General features: G+C 57.6%; 1 protein-coding gene across 1 annotated transcript in view; it reads right to left on the reverse strand.

Moving 5' to 3' along the window:
* PADI1 (peptidyl arginine deiminase 1) overlaps nt 1-22725 on the reverse strand; it is a 44654-nt gene continuing 21929 nt past the window's right edge. The window contains 14 exon segments of the mRNA NM_001101272.1: nt 1-1773; nt 4333-4458; nt 5106-5185; nt 8570-8663; nt 9516-9660; nt 13743-13894; nt 15643-15750; nt 16130-16253; nt 17203-17306; nt 17450-17622; nt 19546-19671; nt 19752-19869; nt 21188-21249; nt 21870-21942. Of these exon segments, the coding sequence (NP_001094742.1) occupies nt 1540-1773; nt 4333-4458; nt 5106-5185; nt 8570-8663; nt 9516-9660; nt 13743-13894; nt 15643-15750; nt 16130-16253; nt 17203-17306; nt 17450-17622; nt 19546-19671; nt 19752-19869; nt 21188-21249; nt 21870-21942 (1719 nt within the window). The 3' untranslated portion in view covers nt 1-1539.

Here is a 22725-nt window from a genome sequence, read left to right on the forward strand (position 1 = left end):
TGCGTGTTGACATTTTTATTCATCAGAAGGAAGGTGACCAGTCACCTAGAACATTCTCAGAGGGAACATCGGCCCCACCCCCAGCCCAGCAGCCGTTCCAGAGCTCCCGGCCCCCGTGCCCTCCGAACCCTGGCTGCACACCTTTGGCAGCTGAAGAGCCAGCCGCCTTCCCCTCTTGGCTCAGCCCGGGGGCATCAGGATGGTGAGCGGAAGGCGCCCAGGTTAGACCAGGGCGTGCAAATCGGGTTCCACGGAGCCTCCTGGAGGGGGAGGAGCCAGGCGCCCCGCCCCGCCCCCGAAACCAGAGCCGCTCCGTTTTCATCAATTTCACAGGCCAGTGTCTGTGGTCGCCTGTGACGCCAAGTGGTTCGCGGTTAAGAGGGTTTAAAGGGCAGGAGGCTCGGTCTGAGTCTCAGCGGGAACCAGGGGCTCAGAGCTTCGAGGCTGGCCCCAGAGACTGGGAGGAGGAAGGCTGGCGGGTTCCCCCTGCCCCTGCTTGTCGGGGGAGGCCCCCAGCCCTGTGCCCTCACGCGGGGCCAGGCTGCCAGCTCCCGTGGCAGCTCTGCCTTCCCTCCCGGGGGTGGGGGGCGCACACAGGGCCCTTCCTCACAGGTGGAACCCAAGTCGCACGCCGGGTGGCAGAGCTGCTGGGAGAGACTGGGCAAACCTTCCCTCCCACTGCCTGCAGAGCGGAGGGGAATAATTAAGGGCTATTAAAGGAAATTAAACCGCACCCGCAGAGATAACCTAATGGTCCCTCCCACCCTCTCTGACATCGGGGCCTCCCCTCCTTGCTGGGTCTGGATCAGCCAGGCTTCATCGCACCCGGAGCCCAGGCTTCAAAGCCTGGGAGGCCGCGGGGGCGGAAGCGGGTCCCCCTCCCGCAGGGCCTGAGCCAGATAATTAAAGGCTTTCCAAACAGGAAACAAGCGCCTTTCTGAGGATGGAGGCAGGCATTAACAGGAGTTTTGATGCCTTTTCTTTTTAAAACAGGCCCAGGGACACCGAGTTTCCTTGTCCTGATTTGCCTATGTAAATATGGCTGAGGGGTGCCGGGAGGTCACAGACTGTGGGTCTGCCGCAGGAGACAGTAGCTGGTAAAGGAAAGAGGGGCCCCACATCCCCCTTCCTGGTCTTACTCGAGTCACAGGTGGCCTGGAGACCCAGGGCCCGGGCCCTGTGGGCCCCACTCTTGGTGCAAACACGGAGGGAATCATCTCAGAACCGAGGGGGGCAACTGAAGTTGGGGCACCCACTGAGGGCACACGTGGCCAGCCTGGACCGTGCTAAGGCTGCTGAAGGTCTCCAGAACCTCTGGGAGCCATGGGTGGGGAAGAGGCGAGGGGGCAAGGAGGGCCATCCTTCCCGAGCTGAGTGTGCGGTGACCCTCCCTGTATCCTGGTACCCGTGGCGACCAGCACGCTTGGGGGCGCTTGTGGGGGGGCGCACACGGCCCCCCGAGGATGGCAGCCAGGTGGAGGCTCTTCACGCTGGCTGGCTTCCCTGGCGGGGGGTCGGGAGGACGCCGGGTGGGCCGGCTCAGGGCACCACGTGCCACCACTTGAAGGGGAAGGGCTTCCGGCGCACGTTGCTGCCACAGTGGATCTCCCCGAGCAGCTTGTGGTAGGCGTAGTAGTCGTCGATGAAGGTGCAGTGGAGGCCCAGCGGCTCCAGCAGGGACCGCACCTCCTCCTCCAGGCAGCAGCGGCCGTTGATGAGGGGCCCGAAGGGCTTGGGGATGCCCAGGTGCCGGCCTAAGACCACCATGTTCACCTGCGGGGAGGGGGCGAGAAAGAGGCCTCGCTGCCGGGGCTGCGCTCCACCTGGGCCCCTTCTTGGTCCAGGTTTGGGCAGACCCACCCCAGGGCCTGCTCCTCTCCTCTCTCATCCCTGGGCACCAAGGGTGGCCCTCAGAACTAGGGCCTCTGGAAGCAGCAAAGATACAGATGCATAGTTGGAAGAGAGGGTTGATAACAGGCAGGGCTTGGGATTTCCCTGGCAGCCCCGTGATTAAGATTCTGCCCTGTCAGTGTAAGAGGCGTGGGTTTGATCCCTGGTCAGGGAACTAAGATCCCACATGCCACGCGGCATGGCCAAAAATTAAAAAGTAATGATAATAACAGGCAGGGCTGCCAGTAACATACGTGGTAACGTCACACCAGTAAAAGTCACCCTTCCTCCAACACTTTCCTTGTATCAGAAGATTAGATAACAGTTCTGTTAGAACAAGACTTTACCATCATCTGCCAGAAAACTTGTCGAGCAGAAGTGCTCGTCTACAGGTGCACAGGTCACAGGTGTGGAGCGTCTGTGCAGAACACATCGTGCTTGGCCATTCCTCCCACCCACCATTAATCATGGCTACCGTTTCCTGAGCATGCTCCAGGTGCCAGGTAGTATCAGTAAACCTCACAGCCTCGCTGCGAGGCCATGCCTTGGACAGGTTAAATAGCATAATAAGGGCACACAACCAGAGGACGGGGAGACTGAATTGTGACTCAGGTCTGACTCATGCCAACGCCGCACTCCCTTCCCTCTGCCAGAGCACAGCGCTGCGGCTGCAGCGGCGCTGAGAGGTGGGGGCAAGCCCCAGCAAGGCGGCAGCTGTGTTTGTCTCCCTGGAGGGGGCCCTAACGATGGGAAGGGAAGTCTGCCCGTTGCAGGCAGTGGAGGCTTCTCAGAGGTAGCGTCTGGCCCCAGCGGCCGGCCCGAGGAGCTGTCCGTGGTGTTCAGAGGGACACGGGCTCGCTGGGTCATCTCAGGGTCGGGTGGGCGGTCTGATGCGCGCCTCAGCCCTGGCCCCACTCCCTCCAGCCTGCCCTGCAGGGCCATCTGCTGCCGGGACCAATGTGGAGCTGGGAGGTCCACGGCGTCAGTCCCATGGCCTTGCCCTGCGCTGCCTTGCTGCCCGCTAACGGGCCGGAACATCAGGGATGGAAGGGGGGCATGCAGAGGGGTCAGTGCAGGGGGAAGACCCGAGGCTGGCATTCAGGGATGCGGCCAGTCCGGCCCTGCGCCCCGGGGACTCGGGGGACAGCAGGCCGATCCATCTGCTCCCTGGAGACCCCAGGCAATGACCTCTGTGCTCCAACAGGCTCTCTCTGCGTCTGACAAACGGGGGTTAACCGAGCGTTCCCTGAGAGTCCTCCGGTGTGGACACACCGGGGTCCTCTAGCTGGGTCTGCCCTGCAGCTGGGAGATTCCCATAAAGGGCGGCGTTTCGGAGAGGGGGCTCCCAGCAGGTGTGGACAAGGCTGCAACCCAGGGAGGGCGACCACGGCTGTGGGCCCCTCCTCCAGCCTCAGCAGAGCCGGAGCCAGGCCGACCTCTGGGGCTATGACGCCTGGTGCAGTGGCGTTAGCCACAGCGGTGCTGACTGAGAGGAGATCTGCTCTTCAGTCGCACTGGCCACATTTGAAGCGCTCAGAAGCCACGTGTGGCGGCTTCCACGTCATACTGGCATAGAAGTCTTCCGTCGTCCGAGAAGGTTCTGACAGCACCGCCTCAGAGCAGCAGTTCTCAGCCAGGCCGACGTTACCTTTCGGGGTGCTTTTCAACCATCCTACAATTCACAGGACGTCCCCCACCCCCAGCAGACAAAATCTTCAGCTCCGAATATCAGCAAAACCGAGGGTGTGAAGGCCTGTCTCCAGAGGCTCTACAGGGAGCCCACAGCGAGGGGTGAGGAGTGAACGCGGTCCTGCCTGAATCCAATCAGGACCTCACGATTCACACCCCGTCCTTGGCTTGTCCAGCGACAGGGATTCGAGCTAGAGGCCCCAGGCTGAAGGAGGAGGGTCTCCCGTACTGGGAGCCCCTACTCGCTGTTGCCAATGCCTCCACATCCTTTCCCAGGGGGTTGAGGGGCGCTCTGGGCAGCAGGGGCCCCAGCCGTGAGATCCCAGTGGCTCATCTGCTGCTCAGCTGCCCGTGTTACTGACAGCCAGGGTGCCCCTGGGGAGCAGGACAGGCAGCCAAGGCACCCGAGCAAAAGCTTGGAGCACTGGACCCAAAGCAGGCTCCCGCTCTCCATTTTCAGGGGAAAAGCGCTCCGTCCTGGGGCCGCCCTGGGCACCGCAGGGTGTCTGCCTGTCCATGGCCTCCACCCACCAGATGCCGTGGCATCCTCCTTGTGGGGCAGAGTGCCCCGAGGCAGGCAAAGTCACCCTGGTGGGAACTAGTGATGAAGATGCTCTCTATCTGCCCCCAAAGGTGAGCCCTGCAGAGGCCCTCGGACAGGGAGGGCTTCTCCCCCGGACCCCTGACTGGCCGCCCACCAGGACTCCCGGGCCCCCAGGGCAGAAGGAACCCCACCTCCCTTGGCACCCTCACCATGTCGGGGAAGAAGGCTTCTGCATAGGCGTCCTTCAGGGAGAACAGCTGCGGGATGTCCACGATGTCATGCTCGGTGAGGCCCAGCTCCCGCTTCAGCACCTCCCGGTTCCAGTCGATGCACCTCTGGGGGTGAGGGGAGAGGCCCCAGAGCCCAGGGAGCCAGGAAGGGGCAGCGTCAGCTGAGGGCCCCCTGTGCCCTTCAGCTGGTGTGAGCCTCACGACAGCTTTCTGCCACTGCTACCCCGGATGGGACCCTGAGGCTCGAGAGACCTGCCCAAGGGCACAGAGCGAGGAAGGAGTGGGCCTGGGGTTTGCACCCCGGTGCTTTCTGGTTCTTTGAGTGCCTGCTGCCATCCCCCCGGCCACAGCCAGGCTCACGCTGTTGCCCGGCTCAGCGGGCAGGGGAGAAGCGGGCCTCTTCCCACTGACTGCGTGGACTCTGCCAGGCCTGCCCCGGGCACACTCAGGCATGGGCCCCCCACTCCTGGGGCCTCCTCCCACCCCATCTCCTCACTAAGTCTCCCGGACCCCCACCTTCCCACCCCTCACCCCTGCAGACCCCCACCTCTCCCGTCTCACAACACTTCTCGGGGGAGTCAACATTACTCCATAGAAGCCCATCGTTTCCCCAGAATGGACCAAGATCTCCCCCGTCACACTAGCACGACGGTGTCTGTTCCATCAGACTGTGGGTTCCCAAGAGAGAGGCCCTGCCCTGCCCACAGGCCTCAGCAGGCCCCAGGAGAGTCTCCCCCCTCCACTCCCCTCACCTGTGCGTAGAGGTTGTCGTTCCTGAGACGCCTGTCGGCCAGCATCTCGTTAATGCTTCTCTTCACCTGGTGCTCTAAGCCTGCAAGAGAAACAAGACTGTAGCCGGCTCAGCGAGCACTGCCTCGGGCTGCCTGGGGCCTGGGCTAAGCAACCTGGGCCACAAGCTTCCACCCCAGCCCCAGGGTCTGAAGTTAGAACAGAGAAAACCAGGAATTGGAAACCCTGATGGGGCTAAGGTTTGGCATTATAGGGGACTGGAATGCAAAAGTAGGAAGTCGAGAAACACCTGGAGTAACAGGCAAATTTGGCCTTGGAATACGGAATGAAGCAGGACAAAGACTAATAGAGTTTTGCCAAGAAAACGCACTGATCATAGCAAACACCCTCTTTCAACAACACAAGAGAAGACTCTACACATGGACATCACCAGATGGTCAACACCAACATCAGATTGATTATATTCTTTGCAGCCAAAGATGGAGAAGCTCTATACAGTCAACAAAAACAAGACCAGGAGCTGACTGTGGCTCAGATCATGAACTCCTTATTGCCAAATTCAGACTTAAATTGAAGAAAGTAAGGAAAACCACTAGACCATTCAGGTATGACCTAAATCAAATCCCTTCTGATTATACAGTGGAAGTGAGAAATAGATTTAAGGGCCTAGATCTGATAGATAGAGTGCCTAATGAACTGTGGACGGAGGTTCGTGACATTGTACAGGAGACAGGGATCAAGACCATCCCCATGGAAGAGAAATGCAAAAAAGCAAAATGGCTGTCTGGGGAGGCCTTACACATAGCTGTGAAAAGAGAAGCGAAAAGCAAAGGAGAAAAGGAAAGATACAAGCATCTGAATACAGAGTTCCAAAGAATAGCAAGAAGAGATATGAAAGCCTTCCTCAGCGATCAGTGCAAAGAAATAGAGGAAAACAACAGAATGGGAAAGACTAGAGATCTCTTCAAGAAAATTAGAGATATCAAGGGAAAATTTCATGCAAAGATGGGCTCGATAAAGGACAGAAATGGTATGGACCTACAGAAGCAGAAGATATTAAGAAGAGGTGGCAAGAATACACAGAAGAACTGTACAAAAAAGATCTTCACGACCCAGATAATCACGATGGTGTGATCACTGACCTAGAGCCAGACATCCGGGAATGTGAAGTCAAGTGGGCCTTAGAAAGCATCACTAAAAACAAAGCTAGCGGAAGTGATGGAATTCCAGTTGAGCTATTTCAAATCCTGAAAGATGATGCTGTGAAAGTGCTGCACTCAATATGCCAGCAAATTTGGAAAACTCAGCAGTGGCCACAGGACTGGAAAAGGTCAGTTTTCATTCCAGTCCCAAAGAAAGGCAATGCCAAAGAATGCTCAAACTACCGCACAATTGCACTCATCTCACACGCTAGTAAAGTAATGCTCAAAATCCTCCAAGCCAGGCTTCAGCAATATGTGAACCGTGAACTTCCTGATGTTCAAGCTGGTTTTAGAAAAGACAGAGGAACCAGAGATCAAATTGCCAACATCCACTGGATCATGGAAAAAGCAAGAGAGTTCCAGAAAAACATCTATTTCTGCTTTATTGACTATGCCAAAGCCTTTGACTGTGTGGATCACAATAAACTGTGGAAAATTCTGAAAGAGATGGGAATACCAGACCACCTGACCTGCCTCTTGAGAAACCTATATGCAGGTCAGGAAGCAACAGTTAGAACTGGACATGGAACAACAGACTGGTTCCAAATAGGAAAAGGAGTATGTCAAGGCTGTATATTGTCACCCTGCTTATTTAACTTCTATGCAGAGTACATCACGAGAAATGCTGGGCTGGAAGAACCACAAGCTGGAATCAAGATTGCCAGAAGAAATATCAATAACCTCAGATATGCAGATGACACCACCCTTATGGCAGAAAGTGAAAAGGAACTAAAGAGCCTCTTGATGAAAGTGAAAGAGGAGAGTGAAAAAGTTGGCTTAAAATTCAGCATTCAGAAAGCTAAGATCATGGCATCTGGTCCTATCACTTCTTGGGAAATAAATGGGGAAACAGTGGAAACAGTGTCAGACTTTATTTTTTTGGGCTCCAAAATCACTGCAGATGGTGACTGCAGCCATGAAATTAAAAGATGGTTACCCCTTGGAAGGAAAGTTATGACCAACCTAGATAGCATATTCAAAAGCAGAGATATTACTTTGCCAACAAAGGTCCATCTAGTCAAGGCTATGGTTTTACCAGTGGTCATGTATGGATGTGAGAGTTGGACTGTGAAGAAAGCTGAGCACCGAAGAATTGGTACTTTTGAACTGTGGTGTTGGAGAAGACTCTTGAGAGTCCCTTGGACTGCAAGGAGATTCAACCAGTCCATTCTGAAGGAGACCAGTCCTGGGTATTCATTGGAAGAACTGATGCTGAGGCTGAAACTCCAGTACTTTGGCCACCTCATGAGAAGAGTTGACTCACTGGAAAAGACTCTGGGAGGGATTGGGGTCAGGAGGAGAAGGGGACGACACAGGATGAGATGGCTGGATGGCATCACTGACTCTATGGACATGAGTTTGAGTGAACTCCAGGAGTTGGTGATGGACAGGGAGGCCTGGCGGGCTGCAGTCCATGGGGTCGCAAAGAGCTGGACACGACTGAGCGACTGAACTGAACTGAACCATTACTGAACACCCACCATGCTCTGGGACTCCTATTATATTTATTATTGATTGATCGTTCCAGCAATGCTGGATCGGGTTGGTTATCACAGCGCATTCAGAAAGAGGAAACAGAGGCCCTGGGAGGTTCAGAACGCACCCTTGATCCCAGAGTCAGCAGGCAGAGGCCGGGCTCTGGATCCAGACCTGCCCTTGCGGAAGGCTGCGCCACATGCCTTCCAGCGCTGCACGCCCCAGGTGAGAACACTGAGCTCCATGGTGGGGAAGGCGGGGATGCTCAGGGGGCCAGCTAGGTCTGTAGAGGGGGCTCCGCAGAGAGGCCCTGAGCACCCTCCTGGCTCCGCACCTCTCCCCCTCCCTGCTGCATAACCCTGGGCAAGCTGTTTCTCCTCTCTGAGCCTCAGTTTCCTCCTCCGTGGAAGGGGATACAAAGAAGAGGTTGGATGATCTGATTGGGCAAGCGGGTGGAAGTGTCTGCAGACAGGCATGAGGGAGGGCCCATAGCTTCCTGCTTCTTTCTCCTCTTGGGCTGTGGCCAGGAGCAGCCCCGCGCTGGAGGGGGCCGCTGTGCCTGGGGCAAGCCGCGGGCCGTTGGCTTCCATCCCCGGCCCAAGCAAGGGAAAGCCCTCATCTTTGGCTACCATAAGAGGGTGTTGGGAAGATCAGTGATGAACTCTGAGCTGAGAGCTGGCAGACAAAGGGCCTGTAAGCGCAGCCTGGCCATGATGGGCATCAGTGGTGCCCAGGGCTGGCAGCCAGAGGGCAGGGTCTGGTGGGGTAATGGGCTCACTGGCACTCACCATCAAACTGGGCTGCTTCCCCATAGCCCTCCTCTTTCTTCTTTTGGAACAGTTTGAGGCACGCGCTGGGGCTGGCCAGGAGAAGCCGGAAACCCTGGCACGGAGGAGGAGGAGTGGCTCAGTGGACAGGCATCCCCCGAGGCACGCGCCCCCGACTCAGGAGGGGCCTGGGTTCCCAGGCCACACTGCACGTGGCGCTCCCCTGTCCATCTCCCCCACCAGCCACAGGCCTGTCCGAAGTTCCGATCCTCCAAGCCACGCCACACTTCCAGACATTTGTCCGTGACCTTCTCCTCACCTGGAAGCCCTTCCCCATTTTGTCCACCAAGAAACTCGACCACTGGTCACTAGGAGGCCTCCCCTCCCGGCTGCCTGCCCCCCATGGGCTGTGCCGTCCTTGGTCACCTCTGGATGGAAGTGAGTGTCTGACATGTTGGTCCAGAGCCTGCCATCTGGAAGTCTCACCCTGCTAGTTAACTACCCTTCTGAGCCTCGGTTTCTCCATCTATAAAATGGGGGCAATGATAATAGTGCCCTCTTCTTGGGTTGCTAGAGGATTCAACACATTAAGACACGCACACCTAATACGTGCTCACTAAATGTTACCGATTATTACCAGTGTCATTCCTGGGTCTTGGCTGAGAGGTTTGGATCAGAGCAAATACCCAGTAAGTGTGAAAATGGGTACATGAATCATCAGAATATGAGTGCCCTGCCTCCAGGAAGGCACCCGGATGCACACTGCCTCCTCCAGGAAGCCCGCCCGGATGCACACCGCCTCCTCCAGGAAGCCCGCCCGGATGCACACCGCCTGGCCCAAAGGGCATCTGACCCCAGGCTTTCTGTGGACGGAGGTCATGACCCAGTGTCAGGTGGCCTCGCCCTCTCCCGCCCCATCGGGTCAGGGTGGGGCAGGGTGGCTCAGGCAGGAGGAGGGGGGACTTACCTTTTGGTCGGAGGTGGGCACGAAGGTGAGGAACTCGTCCACGTGGCCCACGGAGAGCCAGTCGGAGTAGACCTCCAGGGGCGCCTGCACCCGCTGGGCACCCAGGAAATCGCGCACCACCTTGGCCATGCGCCGCCCGCCAGACCTGCCGGGGGGAGAGCGCAGGGTCCCCTCGTGCCCGCCGTGTGCCAGCGCGCCGCAGGCCCTTCCCGAGCCCCGCCCAGGCCTCCGTCAGCCCTCTGAATGGGCCTCTTCAGTCCTCGCGTCCCGGCCCCCGTCTCCAGCTGCTTCCAGGGACTGTCCATCCTGAGCACCACACGAGAGCCTGTCCCTCCCTCACCCCGAGGTACCCTCCCCTGCCCACAAAACAGTCAAACGAGAGCCCTCCCTCTGCCAAAGAGAACTGGAGACCCTCATCTCAGCTCCCGAGACGCAGAGAGGGTCAGCTCCTCACCGAGGCCCTCAGCCTTTGGTTCCCAGTACGACCAGAACCTGGCAAGCCACTCCCACCTGCTTAGCCCAGCATGTCCCGTCTCCCACTTTCTTCTTGTTTAACTCCAGGGTCGCCGTCTTCCTCCACGTGGACTTTGGAAATGGCAATGACCCGCCCACTCACTCCCGAGCTCTATTTTCCTTTACAGTCCTTGGTGCTACTTGGCACACTGGACATTTCGTTTGCTGTCTGGCATCTCACTAAGCTCCCGAGGAGCCTGTATTTCCCTGTATCCCTAGCACCTCTTATAGAACAGATGCTCAGACATATTTGTGAAAGTCTGTTGGACAGCTGTGTAAGAGTCCACAGTATATAACTCGAATGCGTCCTCGACAGAACCAGAAGGGAGACCCGACCCGCAGTGACACGTGAGATGTTGATTTGATTTGGGGGATGGGAACGTGGAAAGTGTTTTCCCTCTATTTCTATTATTTTAACTTAGTGTTGGCAATTTTAAAAGACCTCTTTAAAAACAGTGAGATGGTGGAGAGGAATGAGACTTCGGAAATTATTCATGAGCAGAAAGCAGGAATCGGAAACGAATCAGGGGGAGGGGGGACAGAGCCCTAACCTAAGCCTGACCCCCCTTGGGGCTCTGCAGCCCTCTGCCTGGTGGCTGGGGGATGGACCGGATGACTCCCCCCTAGGAAGCGTCAGACCTGGTCTCTGAGTCACATCAGAGCTGCCACCAGGAGGCAGAATTGCCCCAAGATCGGTTTAAATGTGAGGCGCAGAGCATGGAGAGCTCAGGGTAGTGGGGAAGGAGCAGGCCTTTGCTGAGTCCCTCTTGCTGAGTCCCTCCTGCGCGTCTGCCCGGGGCTCCTCACACTCGTCTTACGTAATCCCGTGACGACCCTGTGAGGTGTGTAAAGTACCAGGCCCAGGTCGTGATCTGAGCGCCCCCACACCCTCTGCTCGCTCCGCTCACTGCTCTGGCCTCCTTGCTGGGCCTCTGATGTCTCCAGCTCATCCCTGCTTCAGGGCCTTCGCACTCCCTTCACATTCTCCTCCCAAACAGCCACATCTTTAACGTCTCATTTCCTTCAGGGAAATGTCAGCCTCCCACCAGTGCTTCTTCTCTCTAACATACTGTATTTGATTTACTTATTTATTATGGTGGCTTACTGTCTGTTTCTCTCTGCTAGAATGTACGTAGGTTGTCCGTTTTGTTCACTGCTAAGCTCAGAAGCCGAGACAAGAATACAGGACAGCAGCCTGGAGTTAAATTTTAATTTGGGGTCCAAAGAGGAAATCTGATTTCTGACTATTTGGCTGACTTGCTGTGTGATCCTAAGTGGTAGCTGTCCCTCTCTGAGCCTCAGGGCCCCATCTGTCCACCAAGACCTTTGCTCCTGGTTTTCAACACGATGGCCAATGGACTGGGACCCAAATGTGCTGGAGACCCTGCATCTTCCTATCTGGGGTCCTTGCTCTGGGCCTGGGAGTTTCTAGAACATTTTTTTTATCCCCAGCACTGGGCCTCAGACCTGGCATATAAGAAGTCTCAATACGTATTTATTGAATTGACAGATGCATGCATGAATGGGTGTGTCCTCTTCTCTAAACCTCAACCTTCTCATCTGTAAAATAGGGATCGTAGTCATCCCAACCTCATAAGGCTGTTGTAAAAATCAATGGGTGTGATCTGGGTAAAGCACCGTGTTCATGGCATGTAGGTGATCAATAACTTTGATCCACTGAGTTCCAACCTGCTTCATGGCAGATCCACTGCTAGGCGTCCAGCTAAATAATAGCTAAGCATTTGGAAGGTGCTTAATCTGAGTCCTTTTATCCCCAGGAACAGCTATTATACAGCTTCAGTTCAGTTCAGTCGCTCAGTCGAGTCCGACTCTTTGCAACCCCATGAACCGCAGCACGCCAGGCCTCCCTGTCCATCACCAGCTCACGGAGTTTACCCAGACTCATACGACAGGGATTTTTTTTTTATGAGCCCATTTCACTGATGAGGAAACTGAGGAATGAAGTATAGAATAATTTGTTCATTTAACCATGTGCCTGATTTATCCCCAGTACCTTCACCAGTGCCGGGGACATAGTAGCTGTGAAGTCGCTCAGTCGTGTCTGACTCTTTGCAGCCCCATGGGCTGTAGCCCACCAGTCTCCTCCATCCATGGGATTTCCCAGGCAAGAATGCTGGGCTGGGTTGCCGTTTTCTCCTCCAGTGAAACTTCCCCACCCAGAGAGCAAATGCATCTCCTGCATTGCAGGCAGATTCTTTACCGCTGAGCCCCCAGGGAAGCCCTGCGCATAGTAGGCATATAATAAATATTTTTAAATGAAGTAATCAAGCACCTGCGAGGTGCCAGGCCCTGTGGTAGGCATCGGTCAGGCTCTGTACCCCAAATCATGTGGCCAGTGAGTGGCAGAGCCAGGACTCAAACCCAGACACACCGGATGTTCAGAGCCTGTGCGCCTTCCCCTCAGATCCCTCCGGGAGGCACAGAATGACTCCCCAGACGTCCACGGCCTTCTGCGCCCAGGGCTGTGGGCAGGATCCGGCCCCAGGGCGGGGCTGGGCTTGAGTCACCAGCAAGGTGAATGGATTCCTCTAGTCCTGGCCAACCTCGGCCCGGGGCATCCAGCCTGGGCACCCAGCTTCACACCTGGGTTGGCACCAGGAAGCCTCACCTGACCCAGAACGCTGAGGCTGCCAAGGTCACCCTTTGAGGCTGGGTGACCTTCCCTCAGCATCTGAGGCTGCTCCAGGCCCCAGACCAGACAGCCAGGGCTTGGAGAGGCAAGCGGAGGTACATCTGGGCTCCAGGCCAACCCCACACACAGGGAAAGGCCGCCCCTGGGGCCTGCGGTGGGCTCAGTCTTTAGGCAGGAAACAGGGGCTTACACTGGGATCCCTGGGCTACACACCCCATTCTTCAACTGTCCGCAGGCTGGGTGGGGACCCTGGGGACCCTCCCAAGAGGATTTAGCAGACACTGTCATCTATCTGGAGCCCTAAACTCTAAATACCTTGTTTCCTGCTCGATGACAGCTGCCCAGGGTGGGACCCATCGAATCACCTGTGTCATCCAGGTATCCTGACTGCAGCCCCGTGGTGATGCCTGTACCCTTTCCAACTGTTGCTAGGACAGCACTTATTTTATCTCCTCCCCTGAGAAGTCAAAGGATCCATTCCTACTTCTGTGCTGGATTATAAATCACCTCCTTGCTCTTCTGATGTTTCAAAAGCAGCCAGAAATCTGCTTTTTATATGAAGGTTCCTGATATATATATGTTTAATGTTGGCAACTGGGCTTCCCCACTGGCTCAGTGGTAAAGAACCCGCCTGCCAATGCAGGAGACTGGGGTTCAATCCCTGGGTCAGGAAGATCCCCTGGAGAAGGAAATGGTGACCCACTCCAGTGTTCTTGCCTGGAGAATCCTATAGACAGAGGATCCTGGAGGACTGTAGTCCACAGGGTCACAAAGAGCTGGACACCACTGAGCAACGAAACAGCAGCAGCAATGTGGGGACTAATTACGCCCGTAAGATTCTAGGCACGTCAGAACACTGTGGGCCACTAGTTTGGTTTTTCCAAAGATTCTGTGAGCTTTTCGATCCAAGATTCTAGTCCTCTGAGTCTTGGATTCTAGGAGTCCATGCAGGAAGTTAGGACCACTTCTCAGACTGAAGAGCTGTGTCTGTGTCTGTGGGGGGGTGGGGGATAGATGCCGCCTTGCATGCCCCGGGCCCCCCCCGCTCCCCGGCTTCTCACCTGGGGAGGCAGCTGCCGATGAGGATCCGGCCCAGGGGGTACTCCTTGCCCTCCACCACGACTGGCGGGCTGACGTCCAGGTTGCCAAAGGAGTCAAGGCCAGAGACAGCGGTAGACTGGCTTTCCCGGGTTACATATCCAAAGTCAGGACCCTAGGGGAGAACCAGGAAAATCCACACCCCCCGCCAAGGAGGGGTCAGTTTGAACAGGAAGAGACAGCTCTCGGGGTAGGGGCCGAGCGGTGCTCCTGCAGGAATCTACTCCCTAGAAACAACCTCTATGCGATTTTCACAAGGTCTCTCTGTTCCCTGAGCATTGTGCTATTGAAACCCACCCCCCAAAAAAAACGATAGATTCACGCATGGGCATAACTGAGTCACTTTGCTGCAAGCCTGAAACGAGCACAGCACCCCTCATCAACTGCTCTCCAAGAGAAAATTAAAAGTTTAAAAACATAAGTTCCATTTGGTGAGCAATACCCAAGCCAGTAACAGAACCGTAAGTAGAAAATCTCAGATGTTTGGAAATGAGACAACACACTTGTAAAGAACCCGTGGGTCGAAGAAGAACCAAAGGGGAGATCACACCGTATTCTGAAGTGAGAGGTAATAAGCACGCAGCATGTTAAAACCCGTGGGCATTCCAGTAAACAGCATTTCTTGGGAACGACAGAGCTCTAAACACATTAGGAAGAGAAAGGGTTGAAAAATCTTCGTTTCCGTTTCCAGCTAGGAAAAGAATGGCAAATTAAACCTAAAGGAAGTAGAAGAAAGGAAACGATCTAGACAGACCAGAAAGACAGTGTTCGTCACTCAGGCACGACCGACTCTTCGTGACCCCATGACTGCAGCCCACCAGACTCCTCTGTCCATGGGATTCTTCAGGCAAGAATACTGGAGTGGGTTGCCATGCCCCGCTCCAGGGGATCTTCCAAACCCAGGGATGGAACCCGCATCTCCTGTATCGCAGGCAGAGTTTTTACCATCTGAGCTCCCAGGGTAGAGCAGAGATCAGTGGAAAATACAATGGACTGGTCAAGCCCAGGGCTTGGGGTCAGGCCCTTTGTTGATGCAGACTCCGCCTGCAGGGCTCATGGTCACCTCCCTGGGGACTGACCTCTGACCCGTCTCGGGTGGGGTAACGGCCCTGTTCTGTGTGACCAGGAGCTCCTGGACATCCCTAGTGGAGCCCCCGGGACTCGGGCATTGTCCTGGCCGTGGGGGAGGACGCTAGTAAATCGGCCAAGGCGGGTGCTCTGGGGCAGGGACCCCTCAGAAGGCGGCTTAGCCTAGCAGTCAAGAGCGGGGACCGTGGAGGCGGCCCCTCTGGCTCTACACCTCAGTGCCGCTGCTACCTAGCTCTGTGGTCTCGAGTGCTTAGCCTCTCTGAGCCTCAGTAAGGAGGGAATAATCATAGTACTCGCTCACAGGAGTCCATGTGGATTAAATGAGCAACTGTGAGAAGCTGCGGGGAGGGCCTGGAACTCAGGGCGTGGTCGCTGGAGCGGCTCTTGCCGCCCTCCTGTGCCCAGCAGGCAGCGTGGGGTCTGGCACATAGTAGGTGTTCAGAAAACATCAATTACTGAGGAGAGGCCCCGGCACCCAAGCAGAAGCTGTGCGGGTCCTGAGGATGCGCGCCCTCCAGAGGGCGGTTTGCTCTCCCAGGAGCTGACTCGTCTGTTCACAGCCCCTGGGGGGAGACCAGGGCCCCTCCCAGAACAGGGGTGATTTGCATTTCATCTACATACTCCTCCCCAAGCCTCCCCCTAACTCCCGCTCGCCAGAGCCCCCCTCCTGCGTCCCTTTGCAGCCCCTGAAGGACTGGGGCCAGGCAAGACTGCGCAGTGGGTCCCGCAGGGGCAGGCACCCACGGTGGCTGCACTCCGCCCTTTGCCACGTACCAGTATCCTCTTATAAGGGAAATCCTTCAGGCCTCTGTTTCGGGGGGAGTCGAAGACCACGGGGAAGGCTTTGTGCGGGGCCTCAGTGTAGCCAAACTCCATCTCATCCTGGGAAGGCGAGAGAAAAAGGCCTCTGTGACCGCCTCGGTCTCGCATTGAGAAGGGGCTAGCGCCCCAGGCCCGGGGTGGGCAGGGCAGCAGACCTTCCCCAAGACCTCGAGCGGGCAGGAGGTCCCTGGGGGACCCAGCTGGGGGAGGGCTCTGCCTGAGCCAGAGGCCCCGGTGGGGAGCAGGACACACCGAGCGATGCCGGCCGTGGGAGGAGAGGGCTCCCCCAAGCCACGCGCCCACCCCGAGTCCTGGTGGCCGGCCCAGCTTCTCTAGGGAGACGGAAGCTGGGCGAGAGCCGCAGAGGCCGCTCCCCGAAGCCAGGGTGGGGGACGGGGCTTGGGCTGCCCCCCCGCGCCCAGGGCTGCTCCTTGCCCACCTGGATCCAGCGGTCATTTCGGTTCTCAACCCGAGGGCAGATCATCAGCTTGCAGCTGGCTTTCAGCGCCAGATCAGACATGTCACTCAGAAACTGCGCATTTGGGCCATGCGAGTCTAGGACACTGCAAATCACAGGAGAGGGCAGGGAAGCGGGGCTGCTGACGGCAGCCTTGGAGGTGGATGGAGGGGCCTGGGTGCCGTCCATGCTGGGCCGGGGGCCGCCCTCGGCTCCACACACAGCCCCGCGCTGGAGAGGCTCGTGGGCGAGAGACAGAGACGGACCATGTCCCCAGATGCCATCAGGCAGGAGTGATGGGGAGGGGCAGGCCCGGGGCTCTGGGCCCTGCTGAGGAGACCAGGGACTGAGTCTCACGGCCACGGGGACAGTGAGGGGGAGGCGCCCATTTCCTCCTGTCTCTCACAACTGGCCTCAACAAAGGCGAGTCAGCAAAGCGAAAGAAAGGGCCCCCTCCTGTCTGAACACCTGAGCCGGCTCACCAGAGCAGACCCGTCTGACCACAGCCTTCCTTTTGACTTAAGCTCCAAGTTGTCTACAGCCCTTTCTGGTGGTCTGACCGCCTCTGCAGGGCCCTGGAGTAGCCGTGCCAGTCCAGGCTGCCCTGCCCATCCAGGGGCTTGACAAGGATTCTGAGAGATGGCAGAAGGACCAGGGACCCAGGGGTGGCCGGGACTCACAGACGGTCCTGGAAGCTGAATTCTCACGTGCTCTGCAGGCCCAGGGACACAGCCGGCTCAGAGGGAGGCTGGGACTCCTGCCGCCCCCAGAACCTGAACAGGGCCTGGCCCCTCTGCCTGGAATAAACCCAGGATGTTCCGGGACAACTACAGGCAGGGCAGGGTAAGGATGGGGAGCTGGAGCTGGGGCCTTGGCTGCTCAGAGCCGGTGGGCTGATGGCCCAGACAGCTCACTGCTGCCTGTCACCCAGGTGTGCCCACGGGGGCCCTCGGTGAGCCCGGCCGGCGAGCGTGCAGGGCCAAGCCCGGTACCGCGCTCTGCTCCTGTCTCTGGGAGTCCAGAGGGGACAGGAGAGCGGGAGGGAGAGGCCTCACCTGCACACATACAGCTCCAGGGGGGGCTGGGTGTTGGGGGTCATGATCCAGGGGGCCACGCGGAAGGCCACGGTGTCTGTGAAGAGGGGCACCTCAGGCAGGGTCTGGGGGGAGAATGGGGACTCAGTGGGTCCCGCGGGGAGCCCCATCAGGCCTCGGGAGCCCCAGCCCCCAGCCTCCCAGCCCTGGAGCCTCCGGCTGGGCCCTGAAGCTCCCCGAGCCCGTCTCCGCCCCCAGCCCCACCTACCTTGGTGTCTACCAGGCTGACGCTGAGGGAGACCAGCCCCAAGAAATTAGCGTCGGGAAAGCTGAGCCCCTCCACATAGAGGCCGATCTTCCGCTCCCCGGGCTGACGGGCCACTGCGTAGGACAGGTGCTGGGGCCCCAGCACCTGCTCATAGTCCAGGAGGGAATTCCCACCTAGGGAGACCCGAATCAGCACGGGGGCCAGGCTGGCGCAGGGTCATGTGATAGCCGGGGGCACTCACTGTCACGGTAACTCCGGCTGCCCAGCGCTGACGCAGGGGTGTGGGGCATGGGACAGGAGACCCGAGGCCAGGAACGCAGGTGCAGAGCCAGCGACTCGGGCTCCTCCCCAGCAGTGTCGAGTGCTAGCTGTGTGACCTCAGCTCAATGACTCAACCTCTCTGAGCCTCAGTTCCTCATCTGTAAAATGGGCTAACATTACGTTTCTCACGAGGTCGGTGCAAGCTTTACATCGGACAAGGAAATAAAAGCAGCTGGCCCCGAAGGTGGAAACAAGCCAAATGTCCATCCGCGGATGAAGGGATAAACAGAATGCCCACACGGCATGTCCTTCATCCATAAAAGGAATGTAGTACCGATTACCGATAAGTGCTACAGCACAGACAAGCCTTGAGGACACTATAGTAGCTGAAAGAACACGGTGAAAGGCAAACACGGTATGATCCCATCTGTAGGAGACGCACAGCACGAGGACGTCCATAGGGACAGAAAGGAGGTTAGCGGTGGCCTAGGGCTGGGGATTGGCTGGCGCTAGTGGTAAAGAACCCACCTGTCAACCCAGGAGACATGAGAGGCAGGGTTCAATCCCTGGGTCGGGAAGGTGCCCTGGAGGAGGGAACGGCAACCCCCTCCAGTATTCTGGCCTGGAGAATCGCACAGACAGAGGAGCCTGGCGGGCTACAGTCCATGGGGTCACAAAGAGTCGGACGCAGCACAGGGATGGGGGTTGGGGGATGTGACTGTCGCTGGTTAATCGCTCAGGCGTGTCCAACTCTTTTGTGATTCAACGGACTGTAGCCCATCAGGTGGAATTCTCCAGGCCAGAATACTGGAGGGGGTAGACTTTCCATTCTCCAGGGCATCTTCCCAACCCAGGATCGAGCTCAGATCTGCGTCGCAGGCAGATTCTTTACCATCTGAGCCACCAGGGAATGTCACTAAATTGTTTACTTGAAAATGGTTATTTTTATTTTCTGTGAATGTCATCTCAATTTTTTAAACAAAGCTCCTGGCGCTTAGCAGTTCTGGCCCGTCTCCTTTCCCGGCCCCCAAGGGTCATCTGGGAGGCGGTACCCTAGCGTGTTCTTACAGCAGGAAGGCTTGTCAGCTCACCTACGGACACAGAGCTTATGTTCTGCAATCGCAGTAAGTATTTCCAAGCCAGACCCCTCCCTAACTTTCCAGCATTGGTGCAGAGAAGAAGCATTCTGGCTCCTGCTGGAATTTAGCTGCAATGAGTTCTGAGTCAGTCTGAACAGACAGTGAAGAGGAAGAAGGAAGAGGTAGGAAGGTCTCTTGCTATTTATAGAAACGAGTAAGGTCACCTCAGGGTTAAGGATTGGTTTTGTTTTGTTCTAAGCCACATAGTTTGATTAATAAACTCTCCGGCAGCATAACTGGATTGCAAAGGCAGGGCTGGGCCTTGGCTTGCTGTTCCCTGCCCCCACCTCACCCAGCCTGCACAGCACTTGTCAGGCCTTGAGAGCTCAATCTGTACTGACTCAGCAGAGGAGGGATGGGGTCAGGGGGAGGGCCAGGGCCGTGGAAACAAGAGGGGCTTTGGTGCCCAAAGAGACTGACTTGGAATGCCTGCTCCACTCCCAAGTGGTTGTGTAAACTCAGAGCCGTGAATTCACATGTCTGAGCCTCAGTTTTCCCCTCTGTAAAATGGGTCTAGCTTGGGACCCTCTTCCTTGGGCCATGGATCCTGTTGTGATGCAGTGGCTGCTTTTAAGTGGTAGTGAGAATTACAAAATGATGATGGAAGAAGGGAGAGATGTGGATAAGAGAAAAAAGAAATGATTTGGGAAGCAGAGGCTGGAGCAGGGAGGGAAGAGGCCCCTCCAGGCCACTCACCCCGGGCGCAGAAGACCCGCATTCTTTTGGAATCAGAAGGTGGCACGTTCAAGACCAGCTTGTAGCTCTCAAAGAGTGCATCAGGGGCATCGCAGGTCAGCACCACTGGGGACATGTCCTGCAGGTCTGGAGAGCGTGGTTCCCGTGAGACAGCCGTGCGCCACCCCCCGCGCCATCCCGGGCAGCCCGTCCTGTCTGTTGCTCACCATCCCGCGAGGCCAGTTGGGTGTCGGTGAGGTCCGTCCCTACGGACCTGAGGCTGTCCCGGTCGCAGTTCACCAGCAGGACAGCCCCATAGCCCTCAGGGCCCCAGCGCCAGCGTTCCTGTGCAAAACGAGAGGCCTTAGGGCCAGCGGGACCCAGCAGTCTCTGGGAAGGGGTTCTGGACATGGCTGGAGCTGTCTGCCTTGTTAGCTTGGAGACTTTTGTATTCCAGGTTTACTTGAAGATTTAAAGAGGGATAATAGATTTGGAGCCCTCCAGCTCTCCAGACCCAGAGTCACTCCATGCTTGTTCAGCGAGCAACCTGAGCACCCGTACACGGCAGCCCCTCCCAACCGCCGCCCGCAAAAGGAGGGGGCAGCTCCAAGCCCAGAAGTGGCCTCTGCCAGGCTCTCCAGTCCTGGCCCTGCCTGGGGGCCGAGACGCCTCGCCCTGACCTCGGGAGGGTGAGAGAACTACTGGGACTCTCCCCACCCGGGTCCTCTCCTGGGCCTGTCCCAGTGGTCCCTGATGTGCACTTGTGATCCTGCAGGCCCTACAAGGAGGATGGAGCTGACAGGTGGGGAAGAGGGCTGGAGCCCTGCCTCTGTGACCGAAGCTCTTCCTGACCTGCCTCTGCTTTGTTCTCACAGACTCTGCAAGTCAGAGTTTATTTTCCCCATTTACAGAAGAGGGAAAGAGGCTCTGGGGGGGTGAACCCTAAGTCACAGAGGTGGGATTCAAACTTGGGTCTGGGGGACCTCACAGGACCACTGCTAACCTACATGGCACGCTTGTCCACCCCCTCCGTATCAGGGCCCAAGACACGCTTTGCATCCCAGGCCGCACTCACTGCCTTGCTCAGCAGCCTTGTGCAGTGAGCAGCCTGCACACCCATCCAGGGCGGTCCTGCCCCCTCTTGTCCACAGAGGACCTCAGGCTTCCTCCCTGGGGTCCTTCCCCACAAATTTTACTTTCTATCCTTCCAGGATAGCCTCAGATACTTCCTGTGGGATAATGCCCGGAGCCCACCCCACCCTCTCTCTCTTCGGAATCTAACCAGGGTAGTCCATGCCGCCTCCTCTACCGGAAGTCTTCATTCAGCCATTTGACAACCTTTTATGAAGCACCTATCATGCTTAGGGGTCCAAACACAGCCCAGGAAATAGAAAAGACCTCAAGCAAAAGATCCCAGGTGTAGGGTGGCACCAGAGAGACCCAGAGAGGGTAAGCTGTTTTCCAGGAGTCACACAGCACGCTGATCACACAGTGTCAGGCCCACTCATGCTGATTGGAAGTCCTCAGATGGCTTCCCCACACTGCTGGATACACAGAGCCCAGGAATCCATCACCCTTCTGGAGGCAGAGCCGTCCCACCCTAGGACCACCCCCAGGTCTGCCTGTCGACCCTGCCGTCTTGGGACAGCTAGAGGAGGCCCACCTTGTCGGCTTGGCTCCTTTTCACATTGCCCGTGCGGCCAGTGTCAGCGTCGAGGGAGATGTCTGAAAAGAGATGGGGAGGGGTTACCTGGGCTCCCCGGTCCCCCGTCCCACCATAGCGTCCAGGTCGGGGCAAGCTTTGACCCCTCCCCAAGCCCAGGAGAGCCGGGCAGCCCTGTTCTGGGGACCACACCCAATGCCTGGGAGGCCCACCCCTGTGGCTCTGGGTTTTGAGGGACCCAAGCCTTGGGCTCTTGACTTTCTCACTCGTCTGCATGCCCTGAATTGCTAGCCCTTGGGGGCCCTGACTCTGGAGGCCAGGACGAGGCCTGAGCTTCCAGCTGCTGGCTCCGCAGTTAGGGCCGCTGCCAGGGATCTGGCTGAACGCAGCTGAACTAAGCGTCCCCACGTTTAGTGACGAGCCTTGAGGCCCGGGGACTCTGGATGGAGGAGGCCTGCTGTGGTCTGGCTGGAGACCCATGGGCCGTGCAGTTTCTAGGTTCCTGTGGCTGTGAGCACAGCTGGGACTCCGGCGCTGGGGTTCTGGAGCAGACGGGTGGCCTCTGAAGAAGCCAAGCTCCTCGGTGGACGAGGAAGATGGCCATGGGCCTCCCTAAGCCCCTCAAGCAGCCAGCGTGGTGGGGAAAGGGCAGGGGCCGAGTTGGACCGGATGCGGGACTCACCGGCGCCTGTGAGGTAGAGCACGCTGTGGCCCAGGGCCCCGCGCGCCGGCTGCCCGAAGTAGGAGATCTTCACCTGCGGGGACACGGGCAGCCCTCAGCGGGCACGGCCAGGCCTGCGGGGATGGCTGAGGCGGGGGGCGGAGGGGACACCCCAAGGGCCCTGTGTAGATGGGGGATGGGGGCCCCGGCTGCTCCCTGCTGGTGAAGGCCCGGGGCCCACGGACTCTGCGCCCGGATCCAGAGCCACTTTCTCCAGCTGGAGAGAGCGGATGCCTCCCTGGCTCCCAGAGCTGGGCTGAGGGGCCAGGAGGGCCAGACAGGGTGGGGGCAGGTCCCCAGGGGGGGCAGCCGGACCCTTAGGAATCCATGGGGAGGCCAGGGAGAAAGAATGAGGGAAGGGGCAGTCGTCACCAGTGACTCGGACAAGGTAATCAGTCTCCCTAAGCCTCTGTTTCTTCATCTGTAAAATGGGAACAACGACCCTTCCCACCCCACGATCGCAGCCCATGCTCACAGAGCTTTCCCCATGGCCCAGAGTCCATGCAAAGGGCTCGACCTGGGCCTCTACGAGAGCCCCCAGGCTGGGCCCAGTAGTCGGGGCTCAGAGGGGCAGTCTGAGCTCCAGGGCCCCTGCTCTCAACAGCTGCATGGCCCTCACTTTCCCCGTGTCACTGGAGAAAAAGCTGAATCAGTGAGTCTGGGGTCACTGTGTGTGTGGCAGGCGCCTGGGGGCGAGTGAGAAGGCGTTGTGTTGTCTGTGAGAGAGGTTTCCCGCTTCCTTAGGTGGGAGACACGCACGCATCCAGGTATGCTCCTATGTCCAATGCATGCGTGTATGTGTGTGCACGGCTGTTGC

Source organism: Bos taurus, chromosome 2 (assembly GCF_002263795.3).
Source record: "Bos taurus isolate L1 Dominette 01449 registration number 42190680 breed Hereford chromosome 2, ARS-UCD2.0, whole genome shotgun sequence".
NCBI classification, from domain to species: domain Eukaryota; kingdom Metazoa; phylum Chordata; class Mammalia; order Artiodactyla; family Bovidae; genus Bos; species Bos taurus.